Consider the following 17,327-nt stretch of genomic DNA (forward strand, 5'->3'; position numbering starts at 1 on the left):
TTCCTAATGAGGAAAAACTCAGCAGGTCAGGAAGCATCTGCCAAGAGAGAAGCAGCGTTAACATTTCTGAACAACGACCTTTCGCTGCAACTTGGAAGAGTAATTCACAGACTTAAAATTCAAAGTGAGTGTGGAGAGTAGTAAAAAATAAAGGGATAGGTCTAGGGTAGTGGAGAAGGCAGAAAGGGATTCAGAAGTTCCAGGAGCAGAATTACGCCATTCGGCCCATCAAGTCTACTCCGCTATTCAATTATGACTGATCTATCTTTCACTCTCAACCTCATTCTCCTGCCTTCGCCCCGTAACCCCTGACACCCATACGAATCACGAATCTGTCAATCTCTGCCTCATAAAATATCCATTGACATGGCCTCCGCAGCCGTCTGTGGCAATGAATTCCACAGATTCACCACCCTCTGACTAAAGAAATTATTGCCCATCTCCTTCCTGAAGATTTATTCTAGCTCAGTGATCTTCTGGGACTTGAAGACAATAATGGGAGATGAGTAGGAGTGCTAAAACTCTGTCACCTAAAGTTTTAGACATGGCTTCACTTTTTTTTAATTTAAGGTAGGAGTTTTAATTATCCAGATACAAAGATAGATTGTTCATGAATTAAGTTAAAGGTTTCATTATTATAATTGTTCTCTCATCAGAACAAGTTGTCCCAAATTAACCTTGGAGATTTTTGTGTGCCTTGTACACTGACATTAAATCAACCTGATAGCATAACGAGAGTTATAAATGAACAAATTAACTTTTGTATGTGATGTTCGTCCCTCTCCTCTCTTTTCTGCACAGATTATTTTTTTCCATCCTGTCACATTCCCTCCTCTAACCCTCCCCCATCCTAGACCTTCTACTCGTTCCACTGTTCGCTTCCAGTTGCCTCCCTTCGTTGTCACCTCTTCCCCAGCCAACAATGGGCCATTGTGGGCTCCACCCTTCCTTGGACATCTATTGCCAGCCCAGCTTTGTTCTGGCCTTCGCTTACGTCCAGTTTTTCCTCCCCTCTACTTTCAGCCTGAAGAAGGGTCCCATCCCGAAACGTCTCCCATCCTTTTTCTCCAGATTTGCTGCCTGACCCGCTGTGTTACTCCAGCACAATTTGTTTCTCCTCGGTATATAACAGCATCTGCAGTCCCTTTCTGCACAATGCAGCTTCTACTATGGTGTTTGAGCCCAGGCAATTTAATCGACTGAGTGCTAGGTAGAATTAATGAGTGTATTGTTCATTTGTGCTTACTTTGCCGCAGTATATGGAAATGAATTTCTGATTTGCAACTGTAAATTGGATCTATTGAATTACAATTTACTAAATATGGAAAAACAAAGCATCATTTTGCATGTAAACAGGATGTCAGAAAACTCCTGATGGGTACAATTGTGAAATATCATGTTTTGGTTTGTGTATTAAGATGATGGATGGAAGTGCTCATGTATGGTAATATCAGACAACATCTTAATGGAGAACACTTAATTTTGATCAAATTTGACAAATACTACTTGCTGCTCAGAATTTGAGTGGATGATGCACGGGGTCTCTTGCCCAGAGTAGGTGAATCGAGGTGTAGAGGACATGGGTGAAGGGGTAAAGATTTAATTGGAATCTGAGGGGTGACTTTTTTACACAAAGGGTGGTGGGTGTATGGAACAAGCTGCCAGAGGAGGTAGTTGAGGCAGGGACTATCCCAACGTTTAAGAAACAGTTGTACAGGTACATGGATAGGACAGGTTTGGAGGAATGTGAACCAAACGCGGGCAAGTGGGGCTAGTGTAGCCGGGAGATGTTGGCCGGTGTGGGCAAGTAGGGCCGAAGGGCCTGTTTCCACACTGTATCACTCAAATATTGATGCTGTTCAAAATATGTGAGTGGGGGGGGGGGGAGGGAACTGTCACGGGAATATGAAAACAAGAAAAAGTCATTCACCAGATCCAACTAGCTGGTCATGGAGATATAAGAAACTGTAGATGATGGAATCTTGACCAAAGCACAACCTACTAGAGGAACTCAATGGGTCAGGTCTGTAGAAGAATCTTGACCTTAAACATTGCCTGTTAATTCCTTCCACAGATACTGCCTGACCCGCTGAGTTCTTCCAACACAGCTAATAGCCTTTGACTACTTACAGCCACAATTTGATCAATATTTTAGTGAGCAGGGCAAGATTTCATAGTCTCCTCAGGGCAACATTTTCATTCAGAAGGTGGTGGATATATGGAACGAGCTGCCAGAAGAGGTAGTTGAGGCAGGTACCACAGTGCCCTCCATGATATTTGGGACAAAGACCCATCATTTATTTATTTGCCTCTATAGTCCACAATTTGAAAATTGTAATAGAAAAAAGATCAGTTGAGGATAAGGTCCACATTGTCAGATTTTATTAAAGGGTATTTTTATACATTTTGGTTTCACCGTGTAGAAACCAAAACACCTGATTTGATATTCCGTTTAGTTTAGTTTAGTGTTACAGCGGGGAAACGGGCCGTTCAGCTCATCGAGTCCGCACCGCCCAGCGATCCCCGCACATTAACACTACCCTACACACACTAGGGACAACTTTATGAATATACAAAACCAATTATACATACCTGTACGTCTTTGGAGTGTGGGAAGAAACCGAAGAGCTCAGAGAAACCCCACGCAGGTCACGGGGAACACGTTCAGACTCCGTACAGAGAGCACCTGTGGTCAGGATCGAACACGGGCCTCTGGCACTGTAAGGCAGCAAATCTACCGCTGCGCCACTATGCTGCTTTATCCACCCTACCCTTGTCCAATCCATGCATCACCTAATTATCCCTAATTAAGCTAATGGAAATGATACTGCATCCAGTCATTAACGAATACCATTAATTATTAAATAATTATTAATATGACTAGCTTGAAAAATGCCTATTCCACCTGGTGGTGCTTAGATGGCAGCCTTGTCCAATGAAAAACACAAAGTGCTGGAGGAACTCAGCACGTCAGGCAGCATCTGTGGAGGGTTGGTAAACGGGATCTTGTGTATTGTGAGTTTCGTAGAATGATGCTGCTATCTGTCTCAGTGACGTTATTTGCTAATGTGTATGTAAGTAGAGAGCAAAGTAGAGAGCATAGTCATGCAGGCCAACAGAGCTATATCTCTTGTTTCTCTTTCCACTGACTCTCAGTCTGAAAAAAGAGTCTCGACTCGAAAAGTCGCCAATTCCTTTTTTCCAGAGATGCTCTCTGACCCGCTGAGTTTCTCCAGCTTTTTGTGTCTATCTTCGGTTTAAACCAGCATCTGCAGTTCCTTCCTACACATCGCATCTTATGATGTTATTTTTAAAGATGTCTAGAAAGAGGGGGCACAGTGACGCAGTGGTAGACCCACTGCCTTACAGCGTCAGAGACCCAGGTTCAATCCTGACGACCGGTGCTATCCATCCGTGCAGAGTTTATACGTTCTCCTCGTGACTGCGTGGGTTTTCTCCGGGTGCTTCAATTTCCTGCCACATTCCAAAGACGTGCAGGTTTGCAGGTTAATTGGCTTCTGTAAATTGTTCTTGGTGTGTAGGGTGCAAAACTGGGATAACGTAGAACCTGTGTACGGGTGATAACAAAACTAAACGAAGGTTACAGTTAACCCAGCTGGACCATATCAAAACAATATAGACAATAGGTGCAGGAGTAGGCCATTCGGCCCTTTGAGCCAGCATTACCATTCAGTGTGATCATGGCTGATCATCCACAATCAGTACCCCGTTCCTGCCTTCTCCCCATATCCCCTGACTCCGCTGTCTTTAAGAGCCCTATCTAGCTCTCTCTTGAAAGCATCCAGAGAACCAGCCTCCACCGCCCTCTGAGGCAGAGAATTCCACAGACTCACAACTCTCTGTGAGAAAATGTGTTTCCTCGTCTCCGTTCTAAATGGCTTACTCCTTATTCTTTAACTGTGGCCCCTGGTTCTGGACTCCCCCAACATTGGGAACATGTGTCCTGCCTCTAGTGTGTCCAAACCCTTAATAATCTTATATGTTTCAATAAGATACCCTCTCATCCTTCTAAATTCTTGAACACCTTTCAAAGCAACCTGTTCAGGGTTTGAACCTTTCTATTGGCACCTATAAAACAACTGAAGTCTGTTGCAGAGATCCCAACCATGTGGGTGACCAAGAAACTGTCCCTGAATCTGGAGATATGTGTTTTTAAACTACTGTACCACCTAACTGATGGGAGAGGGGAGAGGAGGGCGTGACCGGGATGTGACTGGTCCTTGATTATGCTGCTGGCCTTCCGAGGCAGCGTGAAGTGGAGATGGAGTCAGTGGAAGGGAAGTTGGGTTGCGTGATGGACTGAGTGGCATCCACAACCCTCTGCAACTGTTAATTGAAGATTTTATACGGTGCCCTATCTTGTGGGCGGAGCACCAAGGCAAATTCCTTGTCTGTGAATACTTGACCAATAAACTTACTTACTTAACTTGGTACTTTTAAAAGTGTTACCCTCATATATAATGTACTAGACTAAGTGGGACCCGTTGGGTCCCATGTTCACACAGGAGGGTTGGTCCCCCGACGCAATATTCCACCTCTCCACCAATTCCAATATTGGTGGCCAGTGGGGGGGGGCTTTTTGGAGTGCAGGTATGGGTTCTTGGGGTGGCAGCTCAGTCCCTTAAGCCTGATCTGCTGGCAGCTTACTCACGGTTGGCGGGCTGGCAGTTGACTCATGACTATTCCTTGAAATTCCTTTTCAAGCAAGGTGCAAGGCCACCAAATTCAAATCCATGTTCCTACCATTTCAAGCAGGGTGCAAGGCCACCAAATTCAAATGCAGCTTCATACCATTTCATGCAGGGTGAAACCACCATAAAACCACACAAACCACCAAACTCACAGTTCAGTAGACATTCAGTGTGTTCAGTTGATTCACAGCTCAGACAGTCGTGACCTCTCCCTCCCCCATCATGCAGAGACTGAGCCACACCCACACTTCCAGGTTTTATAACCCCTCCCCCTCCCGCCGGAAAAAGTGTGGCTTTCATGGCGTGATTGACAGGAGTGAGATTCACAACATTTTTAAAACATTAATAACACTTGTATTTTTCATTGATGGGAAGAATTCTCTGCACCTGCTCAGCGGAGGGGGGCTGAGTAAGATGGCCAAAAATCACAGCCGTAAGTGGTAGCGTTTTATCTAAAATCAATATACAGTGCAAACAGGAAGTAAATGCATTTGCAGTAGTGCCTTTCAACTTCAAGCCAAAGCACCCGTCACCATTTGCAGTAAGTAGTGCCTTTCAACTTCATGCCACAATTTGCAGTAAGTAGTGCCTTTCAACTTCAAGCCAAAGCACCCAAGCCACCATTTGCAGTAAGTAGTGCCTTTCAACTTAAAGCCAAAGCACACAAGCCACCATTTGCAGTAAGAAGCGCCTTTCAACTTCAAGCCAAAGCACCCAAGCCACCATTTGCAGTAAGTAGTGCCTTTCAACTTCAAGCCAAAGCACCCAAGCCACCATTTGCAGTAAGTAGTGCCTTTCAACTTCAAGCCAAAGCACCCAAGCCACAATTTGCAGTAAGTAGTGCCTTTCAACTTCAAGCCATAGCACACAAGCCACGATTTGCAGTAAATAGTGCCTATCAACTTCAAGCCAAAGCACCCAAGCCACCGTTTGCAGTAAGTAGTGCCTTTCAACTTAATGCCAAAACACCCAAGGCACCATTTGCAGTAAGTAGTGCCTTTCAATTTAAAGCAAAGCACCCAAGCCACCATTTGCAGGAAGTAGTGCCTTTCAACTTCAAGCCAAAGCACCCAAGCTACCATTTGCAGTATGTAGTGCCTTTCAACTTCATGCCACCATTTGCAGTAAGTAGTGCCTTTCAACTTCAAGCCAAAGCACCCAAGCCACCATTTGCAGTAAGTAGTGCCTTTCAACTTAATGCCAAAGCACCCAAGTTACCATTTGCAGTAAGTAGTGCCTTTCAATTTAAAGCAAAGCACTCAAGCCACCATTTGCAGGAAGTAGTGCCTTTCAACTTCAAGCCAAAGCACCCAAGCTACCATTTGCAGTATGTAGTGCCTTTCAACTTCAAGCCAAAGCACCCAAGCTACCATTTGCAGTATGTAGTGCCTTTCAACTTCATGTTATCATTTGCAGTAAGTAGTGCCTTTCAACTTCAAGCCAATGCACCCACACCACCATTTGCAGTAAATAGTGCCTTTCAACTTAATGCCAAAGCACCCAAGCCACTATTTGCAATAAGTAGTGCATTTCAACTTGAAGCCAAAGCACCCATACAACCATTTGCAGGCAGTGCCTTTTTACTTCAAACAAACCATATTTTCATTTTCAAACCACATTAAGGGGACTCACTGTTGTGTAGACATTTGTTCAGTGTTATTCAGAGCTCAGAGAGACGTGACCCTTGGCTTCATCCATCTTGCAGAGACTGAGTGAGGCACACCACTTCCTGGGTTTATAGTCCCCTCCCCCTCCCTCCAGCAGGGGCAGCAGAGAGAATGTTTTTTAAAAACATTAATATATCTCTGATTTGTCATAGATGAGAAAAATCCACCGCACCCGTAAGGCGGAGGGGGGCTCTGAGCGAGGTGGCCAAAAATGACGGCCGTAGGTGGTGGCGTTCTGTCGGAAATCGCAGCACAGTGGGCCAAAAGTGATCAAGATCAGAGTTTTAGTAATATAGATAATTTGGCGGCACAATGGCACAGCGGTAGAGTTACTGCCCTACAGCGAAAGCAGCGTCAGAGACCCGGGTTCGATCCCGACTACGGGTGCTGTCTGTACGGAGTTTGTACGTTCTCCCCGTGACCTGCGTGGGTTTTCTCCGAGATCTTCCGTTTCCTCCTACACTCCAAAGATGCACAGGTGTATAGGTTAATTGGCTTGGTAAATGTACAAATTGTCCCTAGTGTGTGTAGGACAGTGTTAATATGCGGGGATCGCTGTTCGGCATGGACCCGGTGGGCCTGTTTCCGTGCTGTATCTCTAAACTAAACAAAAAAATCTAGCTTGTGCACAGTAATTTTGCAATGTCTCCATTTCCAGATCTAGGGTATAATGTTCTAAATAGAGGGGCACTTGTTGGTGACAACACTGAGAACCAGAGAGCGTGCTTGCTAAAATTGGGCCATGGTTTTATATTTAATTTATTGAGAAAAGGACATTGTTTATTGTTTTAAAACAAAAGGCGTCACTTCTGAGAGTGTCGCAGACAACGCTGTACTTTAATAGGCCTTTCTCACGGGGCGACTTGACGCAAGAGTTAACCAGAGTTTAACATCGTGGGAACCTCGTGCGATAACAGTACGGCATTCGTGGACCACCGTGGACCACCGTGGCGCTAACGGCAGGTAATCGTGTAACTTGGTGACTCGGGAGAAAATTCAAGCAAGCTTGAATTTCTCCAAGAGTGACTTGTACACTTGTGGTTGAACATTGCAACATTATATGAACGTAGTGGCCAGTGCGATATCCGTGCGATATCCGTAATAACTCTTGCGGTTACCGTGGGAACTCCTGCAAACGGTAAACCCGGAAGCTGGACAGAGGGGACAGAAGGTGAGTAAAAAAGGTGTTCTCAATATCCTTTATAAATGTCTGTATTTTAATATGTGTGTCTTTACCTCTTGGGCATTACTTTGTTTCTGTTGGTGGCTCCACATTTTATGATAGCCTGAAGTGTGATAAAGCTTTTACCTCAGCAGTTTGATTGTCAGTGCTTGTTTACCTCATTGTTAAATAAATATATTTTTTACTATCAGCTTGATGTCTGCAATTCTTCATTAACACATCACTACAAGATGAATGTCTCTAATGTTATAATCCCTCTCATGCTGAAACACAAAATAGTTGAAGGGAGGTGATATAATCACATTTTCATTAAGTTTCATTTTTGAGTGTTCAGGTCCATCAATTGTTGAGCTATTTAAACGTTTGAAAGTTTCACCTCTCGGTAGAAAATAAAATAAGCCAATCAGCACGGTAAATGTGAGACAAAGTCTTTATTCCTATTTGACAATATAAAATGACGACTTCTTGCACATATTGAGAGAAGGTCCATCACACCAAACATTTGTCTATAAAAGGGCCTCGCAAACACGAAAATCAACAAATGAGGCACGCTAGATTATTTTAAACACATTATATTCATTAAACTCCGCAACAAGCCTAAACTCAGGCATTAAAAGGGACAATGCAATGTGCTAAATGGCAGGTTTTGCGGACGAACATCTTATAGGAAGCACTTTTCAGAGGACAACACTAGAAAGTCAGCTTATTTGCTATGCATTTCTGCTAACATGCAGTAGTGTTCCTGTGGTCGGCTACCCATCAATATAGCTGTCCTGCCACGGCACACTCCCCAATTGTGAATTGTAGTAAGCGCAGAGATGGCCTCTTTGCTCTTTCACACCCAGTGAGACTTCCTCTTAATTCTCTTTTTAATTAATCTCTCCCTTCTGCCTTCACGCAAGCGTCCTCGATGCACATAGTGGGCTGCTGCATACAGCGCGTCAATGAAAAAAACCACCATCCTGTACTCGACACTACTTAGTATAGGCATGTCTCCAAATGAACCAATTCAACCAAGGGAGGATATTTATAGTGTGTGAAAAAAAAAAGTGACATCATTTGTGCCACGTGTAGTTCACAATGTTCATTCAAGATTTAACGGGAAAGCTCGGGAGACGGACAAGTCACTCGCACAAATAACAGAAATGCCGAGTACCGTGGGAACTCTTTATCTACCCCCCGTTATATCGTGTGATATCGTGCTAGACCACGACCACTTCACTCTGGTTACATCTTGCGTCAAGTCGCCCCGTGAGAAAGCACTTTAAGTGTCAACCTAGTTTCTGAAGTGGAGCTGAAAGTCATGTTCATAAGACATGGGAGCAGAATTAGGCCATTCGGCTCTGCACCACCATTTGATCATGGGTAATCTATTTTGCTCTCTCAGCCCCTTTCTCCTGCTTTCTCCAGTCCAAACCTTTCTAACCAAGAAACCTGGGAGATACCCAACACATGGCAGCACGGCGATGCAGCGGTAGAGATGCTGCCTTACAGCACCAGAGACCCGGGTTCAATCCTGACTATGGGTGCTGTCTGTACGGCATTTGTACGTTCTCCCTGTGACCGCGTGGGTTTTATCAGAGTGCTCTGGTTTCCTCCCACACTCCAAAGATGTACAGGTCTGTAGGTTAATTGGCTTTGTTAAAAATTGTAAATTGTCCCGAATGTGTTGGAGTGTGTTGAGTAAATTGTCCTTACTCTGTCACTTGCATTCTTCTCCTTTCCCCCACAATCCCACCTCCACCTCGACATATCTCTTTCACAGAATTGTGTCTTTTGTGTTTCGGGCATCTTTTCTCTCTGAATTGCAGCTGTCAAAGCTCAATGCTCAGATGGGCCAAAAGAAAAATAACAATTTGAAGAGCAACGCCACTTAGTCATTAGTATTTGTGACAACGCTGTCACCAGCTATATTTCAGTTGCTCCTAAGTAATTACATCTGTTAACCCAGTAATCAGCTCATTTACAGTGCGGAAGCTCGGAGCTGTGCCCAGAAAACAATATCTGCAGTCTTAGCGATCACACTGAACTGCCGTCACTGTAGCCATGGGAATGTCTAGCGGTGCAAAAACACAGCAGATGTGTAGTTTTCATTTGCAGTTGTAGTCACTCACTGGCCACCCTGACTAGCTCCGGTTCAGTCGGCTGGTTGCTCTCTCAGCTCCGAGTCAGAAGGTTGTTGATTAAAGTCATGCTCCAGAGAACTGCAGAATAGAGTTGTCCAGCACAGAAACAGGCCCTCGTCACGGTTGGTGGGCTGGCAGTTGACTCATGACTATTCCTTGAAATTCCTTTTCAAGCAGGGTGCAAGGCCACCAAATTCAAATCCATGTTCCTACCATTTCAAGCAGGGTGCAAGGCCACCAAATTCAAGTGCACTTTGTTTCTTACCACTTTGAGCAGGGTGCAAGGCCACCAAATTCAAATGCAGTTTCCTACCACTTCAAGCAGGATGCAAGGCGGCCAAATTCACGTGCAGTTTCATTCCACTTCAAGCAGGATGCAAGGCCACCAAATTCAAGTGCAGTTTCATTCCATTTCAAGCAGGGTGCAAGGCCACCAAATTCAAATGCAGCTTCATACCATTTCATGCAGGGTGAAACCACCATAAAACCACACAAAACACCAAACTCACAGTTCAGTAGACATTCAGTGTGTTCAGTTGATTCACAGCTCAGACAGTCGTGACCTCTCCCTCCCCCATCATGCAGAGACTGAGCCACACCCACACTTCCAGGTTTTATAACCCCTCCCGCCGGAAAAGGTGTGGCTTTCATGGCGTGATTGACAGGAGTGAGATTCTCAACATTTTTTAAACATTAATAACACTTGTATTTTTCATTGATGGGAAGAATTCGCTGCACCTGCTCAGCGGAGGGGGACTGAGTAAGATGGCCAAAAATCACAGCTGTAAGTGGTAGCGTTTTATCTAAAATCAATATACAGTGCAAACAGGAAGTAAATGCATTTGCAGTAGTGCCTTTCAACTTCAAGCCAAAGCACCCGTCACCATTTGCAGTAAGTAGTGCCTTTCAACTTCATGCCACAATTTGCAGTAAGTAGTGCCTTTCAACTTCAAGCCAAAGCACCCAAGCCACCATTTGCAGTAAGTAGTGCCTTTCAACTTAAAGCCAAAGCACACAAGCCACCATTTGCAGTAAGAAGCGCCTTTCAACTTCAAGCCAAAGCACCCAAGCCACCATTTGCAGTAAGTAGTGCCTTTCAACTTCAAGCCAAAGCACCCAAGCCACCATTTGCAGTAAGTAGTGCCTTTCAACTTCAAGCCAAAGCACCCAAGCCACCATTTGCAGTAAGTAGTGCCTTTCAACTTCAAGCCATAGCACACAAGCCACGATTTGCAGTAAATAGTGCCTATCAACTTCAAGCCAAAGCACCCAAGCCACCATTTGCAGTAAGTAGTGCCTTTCAACTTAATGCCAAAGCACCCAAGCCACCATTTGCAGTAAGTAGTGCCTTTCAACTTCAAGCCAAAGCACCCAAGCTACCATTTGCAGTATGTAGTGCCTTTCAACTTCATGCCACCATTTGCAGTAAGTAGTGCCTTTCATCTTCAAGCCAATGCACTCACACCACCATTTGCAGTAAATAGTGCCTTTCAACTTCAAGCCAAAGCACCCAAGCTACCATTTGCAGTATGTAATGCCTTTCAACTTCATGCCACCATTTGCAGTAAGTAGTGCCTTTCAACTTCAAGCCAATGCACCCACACCACCATTTGCAGTAAATAATGCCTTTCAACTTCAAGCCAAAGCACCCAAGCCACCATTTGCAGTAAGTAGTGCCTTTCAACTTAATGCCAAAGCACCCAAGCCACCATTTGCAGTAAGTAGTGCCTTTCAATTTAAAGCAAAGCACCCAAGCCACCATTTGCAGGAAGTAGTGCCTTTCAACTTCAAGCCAAAGCACCCAAGCTACCATTTGCAGTATGTAGTGCCTTTCAACTTCAAGCCAAAGCGCCCAAGCTACCATTTGCAGTATGTAGTGCCTTTCAACCTCATGCCACCATTTGCAGTAAGTAGTGCCTTTCAACTTCATGCCACCATTTGCAGTAAGTAGTGCCTTTCAACTTCAAGCCAAAGCACCCAAGCTACCATTTGCAGTATGTAGTGCCTTTCAACTTCATGCCACCATTTGCAGTAAGTAGTGCCTTTCAACTTCAAGCCAATGCACCCACACCACCATTTGCAGTAAATAGTGCCTTTCAACTTCAAGCCAAAGCTCCCAAGCCACCTTTTGCAGTAAGTAGTGCCTTTCAACTTCAAGCCAAAGCACCCAAGCTACCATTTGCAGTATGTAGTGCCTTTCAACTTCATGCCACCATTTGCAGTAAGTAGTGCCTTTCAACTTCAAGCCAATGCACCCACACCACCATTTGCAGTAAATAGTGCCTTTCAACTTCAAGCCAAAGCTCCCAAGCCACCTTTTGCAGTAAGTAGTGCCTTTCAACTTCAAGCCAAAGCACCCAAGCCACTATTTGCAATAAGTAGTGCCTTTCAACTTAATGCCAAAGCACCCAAGCCACTATTTGCAGTAAGTAGTGCATTTCAACTTCAAGCCAAAGCACCCATACAACCATTTGCAGGCAGTGCCTTTTTACTTCAAACAAACCATATTTTCATTTTCAAACCACATTAAGGGGACTCACTGTTGTGTAGACATTTGTTCAGTGTTATTCAGAGCTCAGAGAGACGTGACCCTTGGCTTCATCCATCTTGCAGAGACTGAGTGAGGCACACCACTTCCTGGTTTTATAGTCCCCTCCCCCTCCCTCCAGCAGGGGCAGCAGAGAGAATGTTTTTTAAAAACATTAATATATCTCTGATTTGTCATAGATGGGAAAAATCCACCGCACCCGTAAGGCGGAGGGGGGCTCTGAGCGAGGTGGCCAAAAATGACGGCCGTAGGTGGTGGCGTTCTGTCGGAAATCGCAGCACAGTGGGCCAAAAGTGGTCAAGATCAGAGTTTTAGTAATATAGATAATTTGGCGGCACAATGGCACAGCGGTAGAGTTACTGCCCTACAGCGAAAGCAGCGTCAGAGACCCGGGTTCGATCCCGACTACGGGTGCTGTCTGTACGGAGTTTGTACGTTCTCCCCGTGACCTGCGTGGGTTTTCTCCGAGATCTTCTGTTTCCTCCTACACTCCAAAGATGCACAGGTGTATAGGTTAATTGGCTTGGTAAATGTACAAATTGTCCCTAGTGTGTGTAGGACAGTGTTAATATGCGGGGATCGCTGTTCGGCGTGGACCCGGTGGGCCTGTTTCCGTGCTGTATCTCTAAACTAAACAAAAAAATCTAGCTTGTGCACAGTAATTTTGCAATGTCTCCATTTCCAGATCTAGGGTATAATGTTCTAAATAGAGGGGCACTCTATTGGTGACAACACTGAGAACCAGAGAGCGTGCTTGCTAAAATTGGGCCATGGTTTTATATTTAATTTATTGAGAAAAGGACATTGTTTATTGTTTTAAAACAAAAGGCGTCACTTCTGAGAGTGTCGCAGACAACGCTGTACTTTTAAATGTCAACCTAGTTTCTGAAGTGGAGCTGAAAGTCATGTTCATAAGACATGGGAGCATAATTAGGCCATTCGGCTCTGCACCACCATTTGATCATGGGTAATCTATTTTGCCCTCTCAGCCCCTTTCTCCTGCCTTCTCCAGTCCAAACCTTTCTAACCAAGAAACCTGGGAGATACCCAACACATGGCGGCACGGCTATGCAGCGGTAGAGTTGCTGCCTTACAGCGCCAGAGACCCGGGTTCAATCCTGACTATGGGTGCTGTCTGTACGGCATTTGTACGTTCTCCCTGTGACCGCGTGGGTTTTATCAGAGTGCTCTGGTTTCCTCCCACACTACAAAGATGTACAGGTATGTAGGTTAATTGGCTTTGTTAAAAATTGTAAATTGTCCCGAGTGTGTTGGATAATGCCAGCAGCGTGCAGAGATCGCTGGCCGGTCTGGACTCGGTGGGCCAAAGGGCCTGTTTCCGCGCTGTACTTCTAAACTAAACTAAACATGGACTAATTTTATGACTCTTAGATGTTAAAATATTCAGCTTTTTATTTTAAATCTCGTAGAAACACTGCATTTATCTTTGGAGCAATTGTCGTGCTGCTATGATTGGCATTTTTGCATTTGATTTTTCATTTAAATTATCCTTACTCTGTCACTTGCATTCTTCTCCTTTCCCCCACAATCCCACCTCCACCTCGACATATCTCTTTCACAGAATCATGTCTTTTGTGTTTCGGGCATCTTTTCTCTCTGGATCGCAGCTGTCAAAGCTCAATGCTCAGATGGGCCAAAAGAAAAATAACAATTTGAATAGCAACGCCACTTAATCATTAGTATTTGTGACAACGCTGTCACCAGCTATATTTCAGTTGCTCCTAAGTAATTACATCTGCAAAAACACAGCAGATGAGTAGTTTTCATTTGCAGTTGTAGTCACTCACTGGCCACCCTGACTAGCTCCGGTTCAGTCGGCTGGTTGCTCTCTCAGCTCCGAGTCAGAAGGTTGTTGATTAAAGTCATGCTCCAGAGAACTGCAGAATAGAGTTGTCCAGCACAGAAACAGGCCCTCGTCATGCCTCCCATCGCGTACCCATGTGTACAGCGAAGATAGACACAAAATGCTGGAGTAACTCAGTGCAGGCAGCATCTCTTGGAGAGAAGGAATGGGTGACGTTTCGGGTCAAGACCTTTCTTCAGACCCCATTTATGATAATCCCATTTATCAGCACTGTAGTTTAGTTTATTGTCACGTGTACCGAGGTACAAGTGGAAAGCATTTTGTTGCATGCTATCCAGTCAGCAGAAAAATTATACATGATTACAATCAAGCCGTCCACAATGTCGAGATACAGATTAAGGGAATTACATATAATGCAAGATAAAGTTCAGTAAAGTCCAATTAAAGATAGTCTGAAGATCTACAATGAGGTAGACGGGAGGTCGGGACTGCTCTCTAGTTAAAGCCCTGTCCCACGGTACGAGTTCATTCCAAGAGTTCTCCCGATTCGAACTCGGAGATTTACAGTAATGGCCACTCGTCGGTATTCGGGGCTCTCGTGGACATTTTTCATCATGTTGAAAAATCTACCCGAGTCTTCCCGAACTTACCTGCCGTTAGCGAGTCTTCCCGATTACCTGCCGTTAGCGCTAAGAGACGTCCCCGAGCTCCAACGTACCCGCCACGTTCATTCTCCGTGCTTACCACGAGTTTGATCGGGAGAGTTCTTGGAATTGTGTAGTTTACACCCCAGCAGTATGAACGTCGACTTCTCTAACTTCAGATAGTCCCTTCAGATAGCCCTTGTTTTCTCTCTCCATCCCCTCCCCCTTCCCAGTTCCCCAACTAGTCCTACCATCTCTGCCTACTTTCTATCTTTGACCCGCTCCCAACCCCGACATCAGTCTGAAGAAGGGTCTCAACCCGAAACGTCGCCCATTCCTTCTCTTCATAGATGGTGCCTCACCCGCTGAGTTACTGCAGCATGTTGTGTCTACCTTAGAACCTGTCCATGTTCTCCAGAGATGCTGCCTGACCCGCTGAGTTACAGTCATAGAGTCTTACAGCATGTGGAAACAGGCCCTTCGGCTCAACTTGCCCACATCGGCCTACAGGTCCCATCTACACTACCAGCCTGTGTTTTGCCCATATCCCTCTAAACATGTCCTATTAATTGTACCTGTCTAAATGACAGTACTTTTGTGTAAACTGGTTCCTGGGAACCATCATCTCCAAGGACCTTAAATAGGGGGCTACCATCAACTCCACAGTCAAAAAGGCACAACAGAGGATGTACTTCCTGCGGCAGCTGAGGAAGCACAATCTGCCACTGGCAATGATGGTCCAATTCTACAAGGCCAGCATAGAGTCTGTTCTCACCTTCTCCATCGTGGTCTGGTTTGGCTCAGCCACCAAGCACGACACCTGGAGGCTGCAGCGAATCGTCCGATCAGCAGAGAAGGTTATTGGCTGCAACCTTCCCTCCATTGATGAACTGTACACTGCAAGGGCCAGGAAGCGAGCGGGCAAGATCATCTCTGACCCCTCTCACCCTGGCCACAAACTCTTTGAATCACTTCCCTCTGGAAGGCGACTCCGGATTGTCAAAGCTGCCACAGCCAGACATAAAAACAGTTTTTATCCACGAGTAGTTGCTCTACTCAACAGCCAAAAATGTGTAGCCTCCCTTTGATCTGGTATTTTGTTGGTTCACATGCTAGATCAATGGTGTTTTATCATTAATGTTTTATTATTATTAATGTTTAGTGTTTTCTGAGTCATTCGTAACTGTCACTGTATGTCATGTTGTTACTTGTGGGCGGAGCACCAAGGCAAATTCCTTGTATGTGAATACCTGGTCAATAAACTTACTTACTTACTTACTTAAACCAGCCCCTGGAGGGTGTAAGGAGTTTAGATGTTTTGGATGGGTACCAGGTATGGTGAAGCATCTTGGTGTAAATTCAGCCTATTTGCTCATTTGTGACATGGATTATGTTTTTGGCTGAATATTTTGCTGAGGCAATGAGACATATAACAGATGGCTGCTATTTAAAAAGGATAAAGATTCCAAGATAATTTGCCTTACTTTACTGAATATCTGGAAGCAAAGTCTTGCCTCCCTTGTTTAGTTGTGTGTAGTTTAGAGTTCTGGGATTTCCAAAAATGCAAGGCACTAATTGGGGGAAAAAAAATGTTTTTAATCTGTTCATGCAATTAAATAATTCAGTACTTGATTATTTAATGGAATACAATTAGATAGTAAATAAAATTGATCCAAAGAAAGTCAACAGGGCAGAAGATAGCACAACATGTCCATGGCCAAAGATAGACACAAAAAGCTGGAGAAACTCAACAGGGCAGGCAGCATCTCTGCAGAGAAGGAATTAGTGACTTTTCTGGTCGAGACCCTACTTCAGATTTAATGTTGAGGTTGATGGTGAATCCTGAGGCATCCAGGCCAATATCAGAAATCCAGTTTTCGGTGACGATTTGGTCTCAAGTAAGATATATTTTTAGACTTTTGGCTTGACTTTAGACTTGAGAGGTACAGTGTGGAAATGGGCTATTCGGCCCACCAAGTCCGCACCGACCAGCGATCACTTCATACACTAGCACTGTGCTGGCTCGAAGGGCCGAATGGCCTCCTCCTGCACCTATTTTCTATGTTTCTATGTTTTCTATCCTACACACTATGGACAATTTACAGAAGCTAATTAACCTACAAACCCGCACGTCTTGGTAGTGAGGGAGGAAACCGGAGGTCGCGGAGGAAAACCCACGCGGTCACAGGGAGAACGTACAATCTCCGTACAGACAGCGTCCGTAGTCAGGATCAAACCCCACTGTAGGGCAGCAGCTCAACCGCTATGCCACCACCATTAATATTGATTGATTATTAATCAATGCCACGAGTTTGTAATCAGTGGAGTAATTATGCGACTGAATTTTGATCCTATGTCTTATGGAAACAATGCACAGATATTTCTCACAGTGGATTTAGTTAACCATGCATTATCTCTTCTTTCTCCTCATAGGTCCTGTTTGTCCCCAGACATTGGTGGCACTATGTGGAATCCTTGGATCCTGTCACCATCAGCATTAACTCCTGGATAGAACTGGTAAAATATAACGGTTTCCTTTAAGCATAGGAATTTTTTTTACGATACGATATGATAGAACTTTATTAATCCCAGGAGGGAAATTGGTTTGCCAACAGTCATAAA

General features: G+C 44.6%; 1 protein-coding gene across 2 annotated transcripts in view; it reads left to right on the plus strand.

The window, feature by feature from the left end:
* Window positions 1-17,327, plus strand: part of hspbap1 (HSPB1 associated protein 1) — a 136,983-nt gene that overhangs the window by 99,555 nt on the left and 20,101 nt on the right. The window contains exon 6 of one of the 2 annotated variants that reach the window (XM_033024859.1): window positions 17,139-17,222. The exons of the other annotated variant lie outside the window; for it this stretch is intronic. Coding sequence (XP_032880750.1) covers window positions 17,139-17,222 — 84 coding nt within the window. The remainder of the gene's footprint in view (window positions 1-17,138; window positions 17,223-17,327) is intronic. 2 annotated transcript variants of the gene reach the window in all.

Source organism: Amblyraja radiata, chromosome 7, assembly GCF_010909765.2.
Source record: "Amblyraja radiata isolate CabotCenter1 chromosome 7, sAmbRad1.1.pri, whole genome shotgun sequence".
Lineage (NCBI taxonomy): Eukaryota > Metazoa > Chordata > Chondrichthyes > Rajiformes > Rajidae > Amblyraja > Amblyraja radiata.